This window comes from Aquarana catesbeiana, linkage group LG13 (genome assembly GCF_042186555.1).
Source record: "Aquarana catesbeiana isolate 2022-GZ linkage group LG13, ASM4218655v1, whole genome shotgun sequence".
NCBI lineage: Eukaryota > Metazoa > Chordata > Amphibia > Anura > Ranidae > Aquarana > Aquarana catesbeiana.
The window spans coordinates 18,602,970-18,619,614 of record NC_133336.1 but is presented as its reverse complement, the minus strand read 5'-3'; the positions used below and the strand labels follow the sequence as shown (position 1 = coordinate 18,619,614).

At 43.6% G+C, this 16,645-nt stretch overlaps 1 protein-coding gene across 2 annotated transcripts in view; it reads left to right on the top strand.

Moving 5' to 3' along the window:
- The first annotated feature begins 270 nt into the window (after nt 1–270).
- LOC141117276 (legumain-like) overlaps nt 271–16,645 on the top strand; it is a 152,508-nt gene continuing 136,133 nt past the window's right edge. For both annotated transcript variants that reach the window (XM_073610044.1, XM_073610042.1), the window contains exons 1-6: nt 271–354; nt 3,074–3,229; nt 10,610–10,707; nt 11,321–11,402; nt 13,724–13,809; nt 14,765–14,840. In XM_073610044.1, the coding sequence (XP_073466145.1) occupies nt 3,095–3,229; nt 10,610–10,707; nt 11,321–11,402; nt 13,724–13,809; nt 14,765–14,840 (477 nt within the window). In that variant the 5' untranslated portion in view covers nt 271–354; nt 3,074–3,094. The remainder of the gene's footprint in view (nt 355–3,073; nt 3,230–10,609; nt 10,708–11,320; nt 11,403–13,723; nt 13,810–14,764; nt 14,841–16,645) is intronic.

Below are 16,645 nucleotides of genomic sequence, written 5' to 3'. Positions count from 1 at the left end.
TAATTCCAGCCCAAAGTTTATTTGAGTTCTGGATGGAGTGGGGTAGGTTAGATCCACCGCCAGGTGGTTGTTGCCGGGCAGATTTCCTCCTATAGGCACAGATTAATAAATTACCATAATGGATACAAAGGACACCATATAGTCTGCGCCGGGGCGTTGAAGTTCTTGGATGTTGCAATCACCGGCCAGTGTGACCAGTCATGTGCGGGCTCCGGTGCTGGTGATTGGTGGGTGAAGCTGTTGGCCAGTGGTGACCCCGCCCCCGTTTTTGTGTTTATAGCTGGGAGGAAGGATACAGAGTCACAATCTGCGGACTCATCGTTGTGATAACACTCAGATTGCAGAGGAGAGCAGGTAAGTGATCAGGAGGTCGGCCAGTGTGGGGGGTATAGATCTCCTTTGTATAGCACTTTGAGAAGATACCTCTAAAGGTGTTCTATAAAAGAAAGTTTATTATTAGATTATTTCTAGATTGTAAACTAACGAGCCGAGCCCTCCTGTATTGGTTTGTATTGTAAGTGTAATGTCTGCCCTCATATTGTAAAGTGCTGTGTAAACTGTTGGCGCTATATAAATCCTGTATTATTATAGTTATTATAGATGTATCCTGCTGGAGGCAGTGTGGGGGAGGGGGGGGGGCACTTGGGAATAAAGAGATCTGTGTGTGTTGGGGGAGGGGTTCAGTAGAGGGAGAGATCAGACAATGGAGGGATCTGACTAATGCCGGCCATACATGAGTCGAATTCCGAATGGGTTTTTTTTTTTGGAAATCAGATATTTTGTGATCTGATGATACCACCATTCTTTTCGAAATTCAACCAAAAAAGCCTTCGATTTCTCCTCATGTTGTTACAGAAAATAATTTTCGTGGCCGGAAATCTTCTCCTTCCAGGTCACAGCTCATGCAAAGGAGAGATCTGACGATATGGGGGAGGTCATCAGATGTAGAGACCTGACGATATGGGGGAGGTCATCAGATGTAGAGACCTGACGATATGGGGGAGGTCATCAGATGTAGAGACCTGACGATATGGGGGAGGTCATCAGATGTAGAGATCTGACCATATGGGGGATGTCATCAGATGTAGAGACCTGACGATATGGGGGAGGTCATCAGATGTAGAGACCTGACCATATGGGGGATGTCATCAGATGTAGAGACCTGACGATATGGGGGAGGTCTTCAGATGTAGAGATCTGACGATATGGGGGAGGTCATCAGATGTAGAGACCTGACGATATGGGGGAGGTCATCAGATGTAGAGACCTGACGATATGGGGGAGGTCATCAGATGTAGAGATCTGACGATATGGGGGAGGTCATCAGATGTAGAGACCTGACGATATGGGGGGGACAGATTGACTGACGGATCTGACAGTGGGGGGAGATCGGCAGATTTGGGGGGTAAAGGGGCAGATGGCGAGATCTGATGATGGGGGGGGGGGGGGCAGGGAGATCAGGAGGTCAGCCAGGACTGCAGTGTGGGGGATATAGATCTCCTTTGTATAGCGCTTTGAGAAGCTACCTCTAAAGGCGTTATATAAAATAAAGATTATTATTATTATTATTATTATTATTATTATTATTATAGAAGTACCTTGCTGGGGGCAGTGTGGGGGAGGGGGGCTACTGGGGAATAAAGAGATCTGTGGGGGGGTCAGGCAATGGAGTGATCTGACTAATGCCCGGTACACACGATGAGATTAACGGACAAATGATTGTCCCCTTTTTTTTTTTTTGCATTCTAATCTCAGATCGAATCTGATGAGTTTACTAAAGTCACGAAAATTCTTGTATGAAAGAATAAAAATTCGGAAGTGATGTCATGTGTTGTAATACATTTGTATTGCATTTTCAAATGACAGCTGTACTGATTAAATGAAAATTGTACAACATTTTTTGTTTTCGTGCATGTCCGATCAAATATTGGATGAACTGTCTTGATCGGCTTTTGAAAGCTCTGTACTAACGATCAGCTTATCGTACGATCGCTTCCAAATCTGCATTTTTCGTACGATTTTCTGATCGTGTGTATGGGGCACAAGAGAAGATCGGCAGATGGAGAGAGCTGACAATGAGAAGGGGGGGAGGAGTTTAGCAGATGGAGAGAGCTGACCATGGGAGGAGGAGGAGGAGATTGGCAGATAGAGAGACCTGATGCGGGGGGGGGGGGGGGGTGGGGATTGATATATTGGGCTTATATAAATATATCACTAAATAATAGTACTAAGTACACAGGTTTGCTTTAAAGAAGAAATATTTTTTCCTAAAGAGGACATTTTTTTTTTTTTTTTATATATTACCCAGGGGGATCAGGTGCATATAGCAGTTGCTGAGCAGAGTGGTTGGACAGCTAGCGCCCCAACACGTCGCCCCAAGCTGTCCAATCACGCTTCTAGCAAGAAGACGAATATGTAATGAGCAGGGGCGGACTGATAACTCATGGGGCCCCCGGGCAATAGAAGATTATGGGGCCCCCAGGCAATCAGACATTATGGGGCCACACAGTACACACACACAGTATACAATCACACAGTATACACATACATGTACACACAGTATACACAGACAGATGTAAAAAAAACACAGATTTATATATACTGTTCCTGGTTTTACTGAGGCTGGCAACCCTGATGGGGCCCCCTAGTGGCCCAGGGCCCTTGGGCAGTGGCCGAGTGGCTCAATGGTCAGTCCGCCCCTGGTAATGAGGATTGATTGGCAGCGTTCATCCGTAGCCGCAGACGCATGTCGGAGAGCAGCGCCGTCCTTCAGCTTCATTTGTAGATCAGCTCAATTAATAGAACAAGCTAAAGTTCAATCAGCTCTGTGGTGTAGTGTATGTCTACCGGCAGCTGCAGGTCTATCACACAACCCCGCACAGCAGGATGTCAGGATATTGGTTGATCTATAGTAATATGTTACTTGGTGGTAATATCTATTGGCTGTCTTGGTGTACATGCTTGGACTCCAGTGGGGGTATTGTAGACTGAGGTCTGTGGACCAGAACATACAACCTGATGAGATATCCCTCATGCTCCCTGTGTATAATCACTCTTCATGTTGTCTCTTCAGGGATCGGATACCTATTTGAAGATGTTTCCAGTAATGCTATTCCTCGGCTTCACCGTCCTGGCCACCTCCATCCCAATTGAGGACCCAGAAGATGGCGGGAAGCACTGGGTGGTCCTGGTGGCCGGCTCCAGTGGTTGGGAAAACTATAGACATCAGGTGAGAGCTCCCGATATCACCTTCTCTCATCAGGGACTCAAGATAGCAACACTAATTTTCAGTGACATGATGTATATTTAATATTTGCTCTGTAGGGTTTAGAGCAGATTTATGAAGGATATGGTCTTATAGCCCATTGCCCCCTTATACACAGATATGGGCACCTCTGACGTGCAGATATATATGAACTGTCACATGTCAAAACTTACGCTACAGACCGCCTTTCTTTTGCATAGAAAGGAAGAAAATCTATTGGCATATTAATTACAACTAACCCCCCTGATGCATAGATAGGTATTAGGCGTCACGTATCGGCACTTTACTACAGACAGCCCCCCGATACATAGATATGTATGAAGTGTCATGTCTACTGGAAGGGTATATTTTTGCCTAATACACAAAGTTCAGTAATAAGATTTTATATCAAGTAGCTAATAACACATGCCCAGGTAAGTTCTGCTCTGTTGGATAAGTAATTAGTAGGGATGCACCGAAACACTTTTATTTTTTTTTTTGTATACGCTGATACCAATTACTGATACCGGCCGGCAACTGTTTTGTTTACACTTCAGCTGTCAGCAATGATACAAATCATTGAAAAGTTATTTACAAATGAAATACATTTATTTATTTTTAAATGTTGCAATTTTTTTCAATGTGAAACATGTAAATATATGTTAAAGGTGTAAAAATATTAAAGAACAAAGCAAAGGAAAAAAAAAGGTTTAATTATTAATAGTTTATAAAATGGAAGTAAACAAAAGAAAAATCAGCAGGAAAATAATAATTAAAGGGAGAAGGAGAATAAGTAGTTAATTAAGGCTGATTAGAGTAAATTAACGGTTAACCACTTCAGCCCCGAAAGGTTTTACCCCATTAATGACCAGACCATTCTTTGTGATACGGCACTGCGTTACTTTGACTATTGTGCGGTCGTGCAACGCTGTACCCAAATATAACCCACAAATATAGCTTTCTTTAGGTGGTATTTGATTATCTCTGCAGTTGTTATTTTTTGCGCTATAAGCAAAAAAAAATTGAAAAAAAAACAAAAATCAATATTTTTTACTTTGTTATAATACATATCCAATAAAAATGTAAAAAATCTAATTTCTTCATAAGTTTAGGCCAATGTGTATTCTTCTACATATTTTTGGTAAAAAAAAATCCCAATAAGCGTTTATTGACTGGTTTACGCAAAAGTTATAGTGTCTGCAAACTATGAGATAGATTTATGGACTTTTAATTTTTTTTTTTATTGTTTTTACTGGTAATGGCGATCGGCAACTTTTAGCAGGACTGTGACATTGTGGCAGACAAATCTGATACTAAGTGACAATTTTTGGGAACCCGTGACATTATTACAGTGATCAGTGCTAAAAAAACAAAAGCACTCTCTCTGTATAAATTAGGCCTCTTTCACACGGATGATCCGTATGTCCGTTTTTCATCCATCCGTTTTCGGATGAAAAACGGACATACAGTCATCCCTATGGAGCGTCGGATGTCAGCGGTGACATGTCCGCTGACATCCGACCCGCTCCGATCCGAAAAGTGTAACGGAGGAAAAACCTACTTTTTCCTCCGTTTTCGGATCGGATCGGATGACGACGGACACTACGGACCGTCATCATCCGATCCCCCCATAGGGGAGAGCGGCGCTCTGACAGGTCCGTCGCTGCACAGTGTGCAGCGATGCACCTGTCATCTTCCTGCTCAGCGGGGATCGGCGGAGCTATCCCCGCTGAGCAAGCGGATGTTCACGGGGCGGATCATGACTGATCCGCCCCGTGAGAAAGAGGCCTTACACTGGCAAGAAAGGGGTTAACATCAGGGGCAATCCAAGGGTTAACTGTGTTCCCTGGGGGTGTTTTCTAACTGTGTGGGGGATGGACTTACAGGAAGAACAGAGATCCATCTTCCTGCTTACAAGGAACAGAAGACCCTGGTGTGCTTCCCTGTCAGAATGGGGATCTGCCTTGTTTACATAGGCAGATCCCCCGTTCTGTCTCTCTGTGGAGCGATCGCGGGTGGCCGGCTGACATCGAGCCTGCAGGACCCGCTGATTGGCTGCCGCTCCATGCTGCTGCAGTATATATGCGGTGGGCGGTCTTTAACCACTTTAGCCCCAGAAGGATTTACCCCCCTTTTCTGACCAGTCCATTTTTTTCGGTATGGGACTGCGTTGCTGTACCTGACAATTGCGCGGTCGTGCGACGTTGTACCTAAACAAAGTTTATGTCCTTTTTTTCCCCCCCCACAAATAGAGCTTTCTTATGGTGGTATTTGATCACCTGCTTTTTTTTTTTTTTTTTTTGCACTATAAACAAAAGAAGAGCCACAATTTTGTGTTGTATTCTTCTACATATTTTTGGTAAAAAAAAATCACAATATGTGTATATTGATTGGTTTGCACAAAAGTTATAGCGTCTACAAAATAGGGGATAGATTTATGGCATTTTTATTATTTATTTATTTTACTAGTTATGGCGGCAATCTGCGATTTAATGGGGTGGACAGATTGAACACTTTTGACACGATTGAATACATTTAGATCCACCAGTGGGTTTACTTTGTGTGTTTGCAAAAGAGTTCTCTCATCGCTTTTTGCTGCTCTTGATGACTGGACATTATTTGCTACTTCAGACAAATAACAATGGAAACGTTAGCTGGGTTTTTTTTGAGGTTATGTGGAGTACTTTGAGACCATTACCCATGGACCGAGGGCTGAATGAACAGTGTGATAAGCTGGTCATATAGGCTGGGCTGAGTGTCCCTCAAGAGCTAATGAGTGTATTTATAGCAGGAACATAGCTGGGTGCGTTCTTGGCAAACACTTGAGATGATCTCACAGAGTTTTTATTTGGAAAAAACTGCATGTGAGATGTCCTAGACCCAGGACAAGGTGCACCATAACCAGGAACTGGTCCCAGGTTTGGTCACCCGTCTTACTCACAGAAACAAAAGATTTGTGTTAACTTGGTGTCTGTCCTAAACCTGAGACGAGGCACACCATGACCAGGAACCAGTCCCAGGTATGGTCTCTCTCACAGCTATTCCTCAAACTTTGCTCTCTGGGTGTCTGTCCTAGACCTGGGGCAAGGTGCACATGACCAGGAATTGGTCCTAGGTTTGGTCATCTACCTCATGCTCACCCATTCCTCCAAAGCTTGCTGACTAGGTGTCTGTCATAAATCTGGAAGAAGTTGCACCATAAGCAGGAATCGGGCCCAGGTTTGGTGTCCCATCTCGCGCATCAGCTGCTCCTCAACTTGCTAGCTGGCTGTCTGCCGTAGATCTGGGGCAAGCTGCGCCCTGACCAGGGATCCCAGGTTAGGTCGCCCACCTCATGCACAGTCGTTCCTCAAAGCTTGCTGCCTGGGTGTCTGTCCTAGAAAAACAAAACCAAAGAAAATTCCCAGCTCAATGTGCCAGCCAGCCTGCAACCAACCGAATTAACCTCTCTAACAGTTTGCATTAAACAATTTACTGAATGAAACTGATTCATTCAGTTTGTTTTGCTGTGATTGGTCAAAGCTAATCACATGGTGCAGATGGGCTGTGATTGGCCCTGTCTGTACCATGTGATCAAATTGACCAATCGCAGCTAACACCACAATTGTACACCATGGATGGCATGAAAGGAAGCCATCCATTGTATACTATCATGTGACCTGCTGTGATTGGTCATGGTGGTCACATGGTACCGGCAGCGAACCAGCACCCTGATCAGTAATTGGTGGCGTCCCATGGAACTTTCTCACAGGGCGCCATATGATGTCCAGTTAGGATCTTAAAGCCACCGGCCAGCCGTCATTGAGCTATAGTCCGGACGGGAAGTGGTCAAGTCAGCCTGGCTCTTGAACTATTCACATAACTGCCTAAAAGACACTACAGATATTAGATTTGCCTTAAAATTCTACAGTTTCTCAGTGCGTCCTGGAATATTTCATACCTGCAATAGCTCCATAACAATGTGAAGCTAACACTGAATTAAAGACCCTCAATAGCTGCCGGTGCTGTAAGTGAGCGTTGTCATGGACTTCTGTGGAGGCTTTGGAGATGCTTGGAAGCACCAAGGAAGTGACATGGGGGATAATTTTTTGAAGCTAATCAAATGCAACGTGTGAACCGGACCATAACCGTTTTATTTAGTGGCAGGTGCTTTGATTGGCATTCGGAGCGCTTTAAAAAAGCGTGTCCGATGCCACATTTTGAAGAAAGTGTAAACAAGCCTTTACAAAATCCAATATTTGATGCACCTTCTATTGGGAGTGCAAATAATGAATTCAGCAGTAGACATGTGCAATTCGCTTAGTTCCAAACTCGTTTTTTGACAAATACGTCAATTTTCGAATTTTCAGAAACTTGGAAACTGGAAAATTTCGGAAATTCGAAAATTCATTTGGAAATTTGAAAATCCAAAAATAGGAATGAAAATCTGAAAATTCGAAAATCTGAAATAACTAACTAATACATATTAAATTATAGGTATTGGAATTTCCTTTTAAATTTGGCTGAATGTATTTGAACTAATTATCTAAACTAACGAATGCCTTATCTAAACGAATGTAATGTAATGATCTAATAATAATAAATAACAGTAATAAAACCTTTTTATTATTCATTATTAATTTGTTCCATTCCATTTGTTTAAATGCGGCATTCGTTATTTCGGATAATTCGTAACTTCAGATAAATTTGTGTTTGTTACGTTCACAAACAGCCAAATTTGAAAGGAAATTCCAATACCTATAATTTAATAGTTAGTTATTATTTTTGAATTTTACTGGTTTTCTTTCTTTTTTTTTTTTTTTTTTTTTTTTTAGAAATTCGAAAATTTGGAAAATTCGGAGATTTGAAAATCCAAATTTTTGAATTTCCAAATTCCCGAATTTTCTAATTTCCGAATTCCGAAAAGCAAAAAAAATTAAAATGAAAACGAACACATTTTTTGTCAGTTCACATGTCTATTCAGCAGCACAGGTGAGACTCCTTGTTGTGGCCATAGTAGGAAGGCGGAGCTAGGACTTGACCTTCTCTTGCTGCTTCCACCCTTCCTGTTGGCTGTTAAGGCTGCACATTATGGTGCCGGCTCATAGCAAGTTGGGGGCGGGAGGGGGTGTGGCCAGCTATACACTGTCTTTGGACTGCAAAGATGGAATCCAAGGGTTATAAGCCATAATATGCAATGGGCATATCTTCTATGTACTCCACCCAAAATAAAATCCCCTTACTATGCCATCTCCATGCCGAAATATGTAGACTTGAATACCAATCCACTGACCTAACATTGCTTTTTGATTGGTGATCATAGGCGTGCGCAGAGGGTGTGCCGAATGTGCCCGGACACACCCTAATCATGCATGCAGAGCAGATTCCCCCTGCTGCCCCCCTGTTTACTATGCTTCAATGTATGAATGAAGAGGAAGCCGCTCAGCACAGAGCACTTCCCATTCATTCCCTGTCCAGTGCAGCTGAGGCTGCAGAGAAAGGGACTGGGGAAGCTCCTTCTCTGTCTCAAACATGAGATATCGGGTCTGTTTCTACCCCTGATATTTCACAAAACCCCCCCAATGTGGCTCCAAAAAAATAAAAAATTGTGATAAAAATAATATTGTAAAAAAGAGACTTCTGGCAACAATCTTTGCCCTACTGACACCATCCACTGCCCTACTTACACTGTCTATTTTAAAATGTTTGTTTACATTTATTTAGAGATATATAATATACACTATATTACCAAAAGTATTGGGACGCCTGCCTTTACACACACATGAACTTTAATGGCATCCCAGTCTTAGTCCATAGGGTTCAATATTGAGTTGGCCCACCCTTTGCCGCTATAACAGCTTCAACTCTTCTGGGAAGGCCGTCCACAAGGTTTAGGAGTGTGTCTATGGGAATGTTTGACCATTCTTCCAGAAGCACAATTGTGAGGTCAGGCACTGATGTTGGACGAGAAGGCCTGGCTCTCAGTCTCCGCTCTAATTCATTCCAAAGGTGTGCTATTGGGTTGAGGTCAGGACAGTCAAGTCCCCCCCCCCCAAAACTCGCTCATCCATGTCTTTATGGACTTGCTTTGTTCACTGGTCCAAATCATTTGGTGGAGGGGGGATTATGGTGTGGGGTTGTTTTTTCAGGGGTTGGGCTTGGCCCCTTAGTTCCAGTGAAGGGAACTCTTAAGGCGTCAGCATACCAAGACATTTTGGACAATTTCATGCTCCCAACTTTGTGGGAACAGTTTGGGGATGGCACCTTCCTGTTCCAACATGACTGCCCACCAGTGCACAAAGCAAGGTCCATAAAGACAAGGATGGGCGAGTTTGGGGTGGAGGAACTTGACTTGCCTGCACAGAGTCCTGACCTCAACCCCATAGAACACCTTTGGGATGTATTAGAGCAGAGACTGCGAGCCAGGCCTTCTCATCAGAACATCACTGCCAGATCCCCACAATTGTGCTTTTGGAAGAATGGTCAGACATTCCCAGAAGAGTTGAAGCTGTTATAGCTGCAAAGGGTGGGCCAACTCAATATTGAACCCTACGGACTAAGACTGGGATGCCATTAAAGTTCATGTTTGTGTAAAGGCAGGCGTCCTGACAATAATGCAATTGGCTGCACACACGTATTTGATGATTTATCAATTTACTGATCCTGGTCATATCTGACTTTCTTATGATGTGAGCTGGTGGAGCCGTGAGCTTGGTTTTGACTTTAAGAGCCAGAGAAGGTTTACTTTTTACAGAGCACTCCTCCCCCTTCTTGCTGATGGCACCCATGGTGGTTCCTGGGTTCTCTCGTTCCTCCGGGGAGCCCGGGACTGCGGGAAGCAGCTTGGCCATTGAGAGCAGGAGGAACTCCAGGGACATCCGTTCCCTTTTTCTTTATAATGTTGATAACATACAAATCATTTTATTTATTTTTTTTGCATGTTTGGTATCTATTTACTCGACACAACCCAATCTTTTCTGTTTTGCCAAAAAAATTTGGGTATAATGTGTTTGTTTACACTAACATTCACTTTAGTGTATTTTCTATATCCTGAAAATTTGCATTTGATAAATGTCTGCATAAGTATTTGTGCGACATAAAAAATGCAACTTCCCACCATTTCATTCTCCAGGGTCTCTACTTTCAGAGAGTTTATTCTTTTTAGCGGGTTTACATAAAAAAAAAAAAAAAAAAAAGATGCAAACTGTAACGTGTGCAAAATAAATCAATAATTTGCCCTGGTAGGCGAGTGGTTAAGCTCTGGGGGAAGGGGGAGATCTTTGCCCCTCCCCCATGTTTGTTGTCCTTTCTATGGTCGGTGAATGATTGTTGGACTCTTTCTGCTATAACTGTATATAACATTTACCTCTGACGTTGTATTTCCAGGCTGATGTCTGCCACGCGTATCAAATAGTCAGGAAGAACGGCATCCCCGACGAGCAGATCGTGGTCATGATGTATGATGATATCGCGTATAATAGAAAGTAAGTGTTCTGTACAATAAAACTAGAGAACCGTCTGACTTTGTTCTTCATCTGGAGTTCCACTTTAATAAGTCCATAGAAGAGAATGTTGGTCGGTATTGGGATTGGCTCCCACTGCTGTCAATCACAGCCAATGAGGAGGGGCGGGGCCGTGGCTCTGTTATTATGGGCACATAGAGCAGGGCTCAGGAGCGAGCACGCACCAGTGCCCCCCATGGCAAGTGGATGTTTATTGGGGGCACTGCTTATGGGGGAGGAGCCAGGAGCGCCAGCGGAGGACTCGAGAAGAGGGCCGGGAGCCGCTCTGTGCAAAACCATTACATAGAGCAGGTAAGTATGACGTTTGTTAACTTTTATTTTTTTATAAAGAAAGGCAAATTTTTAATAACCCTTTAACCCCTTGATTACCCCGAGATGTTAACCGTGTCGTGAAGGCGGGGTTGGGGGAAGCCAATCAGGAAGGCTGTACGGGGGCCCCATGATTTCTAACAGTGGCCCTGCCTATATCTATGGAGGAGCAGTGATGTCCCCCTAGGTTGAACAAAATACATTTTAAAGTTATAAAGAAGTGTGAGCGGCATGCTAATTGTATACAATGTATTTTTGTGTCCAGGAATCCGATTGATGGAATCATCATAAACCGGCCCAATGGGACAAACGTGTACCCCGGAGTACTGAAGGATTACACAAAGGAGGTGAGACTCACAATTTTGATGCTGCAGTGGTTCCCAGCCACAGATCCCACTCGGGGTCAAGACTGGGGGGGCATCATAATAAAAAGGAATGTGCAGAGCAAAAGATGGAATAGCAAGAATGCTTCTCTGACATTCATATAATTTATTTAATTTTTCTTCAGCACATCTGCAAACACGTGTGTGAACACACCATGTTTAGGAAGGTATAAGAGTCTATGGGGTTGATTTACTAAAGGCAAATGGACTGTACACTTTGCAGTTGCTCCAGAGCTTAGTAAATAAGCAGAAGGTTTGCGGACTTCCATCATCCAATCATGTGCAAGCAAAAATGCTGTGTTTTTGTTTTTTTGTTTTTTTTGTTTTTTTCCTTGCATGTGATTGGGTATTCTTTGCAAACTGAAGCTTTTTCTCATTTACTAAGCTCTGGAGCAACTGCAAAGTGCACAGTTTATTTGCCTTTAGTAAATGAACTCCACATGAGTCTAATGCCCCGTACACACGATCGGAGTTTCCAACAACAAAACCGTGGAATTTTGTTCGAAGGTTGTTGGCTCCAACTTGTCTTGTATACACACGGTCACATAAATGTTAGCCAACAATTACGAACGTAGTGACGTACTAAGTGGTTTTTCAGCTCTTTAGCGCCACCCTTTGGGCTCCTTCTACTAATTTCGTGTTAGTGAAGTTTGGTGAGTGAGTCGCGCTTTTCTTTTTGCGTTTTTCATTTAGTATTATTATTATTATTATTATTCTTGCTATCACTTGAAAAAAAAAAAAAGCCTTTGAAAAATCGTTTGCAAAAACTCCATCAGTATCACCAGCAAAGCAGCTTCATTATTATCCCATTAAAGAAGAAGAGAATTGTGCGCTGCATTTCCAGATTTCATAATTTGCCGCGTCACAAATGTTAATTCTCCATTATGAACACTAGTGTACAAGACAGACCGCTTCTGCTTCCGAGCATGCGTGAACTTTTGTGCGACGGACTTGTGTACACACGATCGGAACGTCCGCCAACAAATGTTCGATGGAGCGTACACACGGTCGGAATTTCCGCCAATGAGCTCACATCCATCATTTCCCGTTGGAAAATCCGATCGTGTGTATGGGGCATAAGAATTGACATGTGCGCAGACCAAAGATAATTTCATGTACCTTCCTAATCAAAAGGCACCCATGCAAGTGCAGATCTGCCACAGGGCTCTGCCAGGTCTGAAGGCACATATGTGCATTGCCAGACCATCAAAGATGGAGGGGTTAGGGGTGGGGGGTCTGCGGCTGCTCATTCTACTAGTGTATGGCCAGCATAAGCTTCCCAAAGGCATCATGGTGCAAAGGTGTGTGTGGTGTTTTTTTTTTTTTTTATTTTTTTTTTTTTTTTTTTCTTTTTTTTTTTTCAATGGGATAGGGGGTAAATAGTGGAGAATGATTAGAAAGACGGGGGGAGAAAGTCTAATAGGGGAGATTGAAGGAAAGGCGTGGGGGGGAGTCAGGATGTGGGGGGTAGAGGTGGTAGAAAGGGGAGAGAATACTGAGATTGTGGGGCCATTCAGTATGGGGGAGTTGGGGCTGCAACAATTCCTTGCTATATTTTAAATAGAAAGTGGAAATCTATCGGTATGGCCACCTTCCGATAACCAATGAAGGTCTGGATTACTAGAGCCCCTTGGGCCTTTGGGAAACACCAAGGCCAACTCTTCTTGTGGTTTCTCTGTCTGAAGGAGCCATTGAAGACAAATGGTTTTACAAGGTCCGGCTATCCAGTCACGAGTGTGACATCTATTGCCATGCTGATGATCTCATTTTTCCTGCAACATGCTGCACATGATCCCCCCCCGTGCATAGTCCTGTAAAAGGTAAGCTGAGCTGGTGTCAGCATTGAAAGTGAACACAAGCAGCTGATCCCCAGGCACTGTCCTCCCACCATTAGCCCAGTAATGGTCCTACTCTAGATTCTGGGGGACATATCCACCAAGACCCTTCACATTTGCAGAATTTGGGTTGCAGTGGGACCACAGGTACATTTTAGAGGGATGTTGTTGGGTTTCCAGTTCTGTTCCAAGCGGAGAGTCAATGCACCAGACCCAGATCTGTAGTTGGCATTAGGAATCTTCCATTACTTTCCTTTGTTCTATGTTATAGATCCTGGGAAGTAATTATGGAGGCTTACTTAACCCTCCATCATAGCCCTACTTAGATTTCCCTGTCAATATTCCTGCAAAGCTCAGAAAACCAGTTGGATCGCCATAAGAATTTAATATATTTTATTGAAGGACCTATTATCCCGTGTTGCTGATGATGTGACTGTTGTGTCTTTCTAGTTCGTCACTCCTAAAAACTTCCTGGCGGTTCTCCGAGGTGACGCCGAGGCGGTGAAGGGACAAGGATCCGGGAAGGTGCTTAGGAGGTTGGTGAATTATTATTGCTCAGTCCTTTGGATTGGGGTCACACATGAGATGGCTGCTGGGATTGGAAGAGGGAATACGGGCTTCCTGTATGCACCTATGACCCATCCAACAAAGGTGTCCATACTTCTGAAATGTGATGTTCCCTGTTGCCCCTTTCGTTAAAGCTGAATTCCAGGCTTGGCAGTTTTTACATATTTAGGCCAATGGAAGTATGTATGTTCTATGCCTGTGGGATCTTCCTGGCAGCTGGAAGTTACTGTAGTAGACACTGTTACTACAGTATCCACTAGCTCCCAGGTCCTATGCCAAGTGGCTGCCAAGAGGCTAGTGGAGATCACTGTAGTGAAGTTGTATTGGCAGTGCCCACTACAGTGATTTCCAGGTTCCAGGGGTCCTAGAGGTATGGTACATAAATGGTTACATTGGTCCAAGCTAGGCCAATGTTACTATATAAAAAATGTCATATCTGGAAATCAGATAAATCTTTAAAACGGAAATTCATTTTTAATAACTAAGGAAAACTCCACCTCCATCCACGTCTCCATGCTTTTATTTTGCTGATAAACCACTTTGAACCCCCCCCCCCTTAGCATTTCTAGTGGTGTCCATCTTAAGCAAGGCCAGATGATTCGTGTGGGGCTTACTTCCTGAAATCCACCTGCCCTTAGCTCAGGGATGCCAGAAAAGGAGGGCGTGCTTAGCTGAGAAAGACCCTCCTCCAGATCAAAGGGGAAAAAAGATGCCCATGAAGACTCCTGGGACGTATGACCTCATTTTGGCCTAGGCCACAAACCAGCAAGACTCTGGAGAAATGTAAAAAAAAAAAAAAATTAAACACGTAAATATATTGTGACAACTCTGCTTCGAATAGTAACTCTGCACAGCTTTCAGCTATAACATGACATCACATAATTTGGGTAAGTCACTTTTTTTTTTTTTTCTGTTCTCTTGCAGTGGACCGAACGACCATGTCTTTGTCTTCTTTTCTGATCACGGAGCTCCGGGTTTGCTGGCCTTTCCCAATGACGATGTAAGTACCACCTCAAACCCCCCCCCCCCACCACCATAGTCACTTGTACCGTTTCCCTACACCGAATCCCATTCTCTTTCATTTCTGCTGGGAGGAAAATCGAGGAAGACACTTTTTAAAGCTAAGACCCAGCTGCTGCTTCTCATAACCCTTTCATGTCCTCCTTATATTACTTATAATAGAAGATCATTGTCCAGTCCAACCAATAAAGCGGACCTTCACACAGAGTGAAGATTTGCTGTGTTATAGGGGACATCTAGAAATGTGACTCTGAACAATGTACCTTTTTTTTTTTTGTCTGGAATTCCCCTTCTAAAATAGAGTACTCGAGATGGCACAGTGGTGTAGTGGGTAGCACTCTCGTCCTAGCAGTAAAAAGGGTCGCTGGTTCAAATCCCAACCACGACACTACCTGCCTGGAGTTTGCATGTTCTCCCTGTGCCTGTGTGGGTTTTCTCCGGGTACTCCGGTTTCCTCCCACACTCCAAAGACATGCTGGTAGGTTAATTGGCTTCTGTCCAAAATTGGCCCTAGTATGTATGAATGTGAGTTGAGACCTTGGATTGTGGGCTCCTGGAGGGTAGGGACTTATGTGAGTGTGCAATGTATGTGTGGAGCGCTGTGTAAAATTGACGGCGCTATATGGGTACCTTAAGTAAATAATATAATATATATTATATTATAATGTACAGGCATAAGGACAATTTTAGACGCGCACCCACACTCACTCAGGTTGAACTGGATGGACTTTGCCTTTATTCAACCTTACTAACTATGTAACTTGCTGGGATGTGAGTGTGCCTAGGCACTCCGGTTTTGTAGCCTTAGGCCTCGTTCACATGTACGATTTTAATTCGTGCCCCATGCAGATCCGTGTTTTACCAACATGGGGAAGCTCAGGTGTTGCATGCACCCCCCTGATTTCAGTCCCATAGCTCTCAATTTAACCATCATCCCTGTGATCTGTAGATGAATAAACAGAAGGATCCAAAAAGTAACAATGTTTCTTTTTATCTTTAGCCCCGGTTCACACTGAGGCAGCGCGACTGCCTCAGGCGACCTGGACACTTCAGGGGCAGCGACTTGCAAAACGACTTCTATATAGAAGTCTATGCAAGTCGCCTCAAGTCACCCCCAAAGTAGTACAGGAACCTTTTTCTAAGTCAGAGCGACTTGCGTCGCTCTGATTAGAACGGTTCCATTGTACAGAACGGGACGCTACTTGTCAGGCGGCTAGGTCGCCTGACAAGTCGTCCTAGTGTGAACCGACCCTTAGTGTTTCAGCAGTTGAACAATGTTGTTGTTAAACATTGCCCAGCAGCTTTTTTTTTTTGACAGCTCCAATTGCCGGGACTTCTTTAACACTTTAGCTGTCAACAGGGGAACCCCACTGACAGCTGAATGAGTCATTGGTTGTTAAGGACAAGGCGGCCCAGCTCCTTAAGAACCGATAATTGCCGGCTTTTTAATTTTTTTTATTTCAGCTGTCAGCGGGGGGGAGGGGGAATCCTGCTGACAGCACGCCCCTTGGATTTGAACATAATGGTATGTCATCTAAATTTTGCATATGGACAAGGTGCTGTTCCATGTAAATCTGACTTCCTGATAAATTTAATTTTAGTTTTAATTATCATTATATAAAATAATGAATGTGGGGGCCTTTTGGTGGGGTTGTTGTTGTTGTTATTATTATTATTATTATTATTATTATTATTAATATATTTTTTTGGGGGGGGGCGCCTTTTCATTGGACCCATCTTGTCTTGGGCCAGCCCTGGTATTAACATTACACACACAGCTGTCCC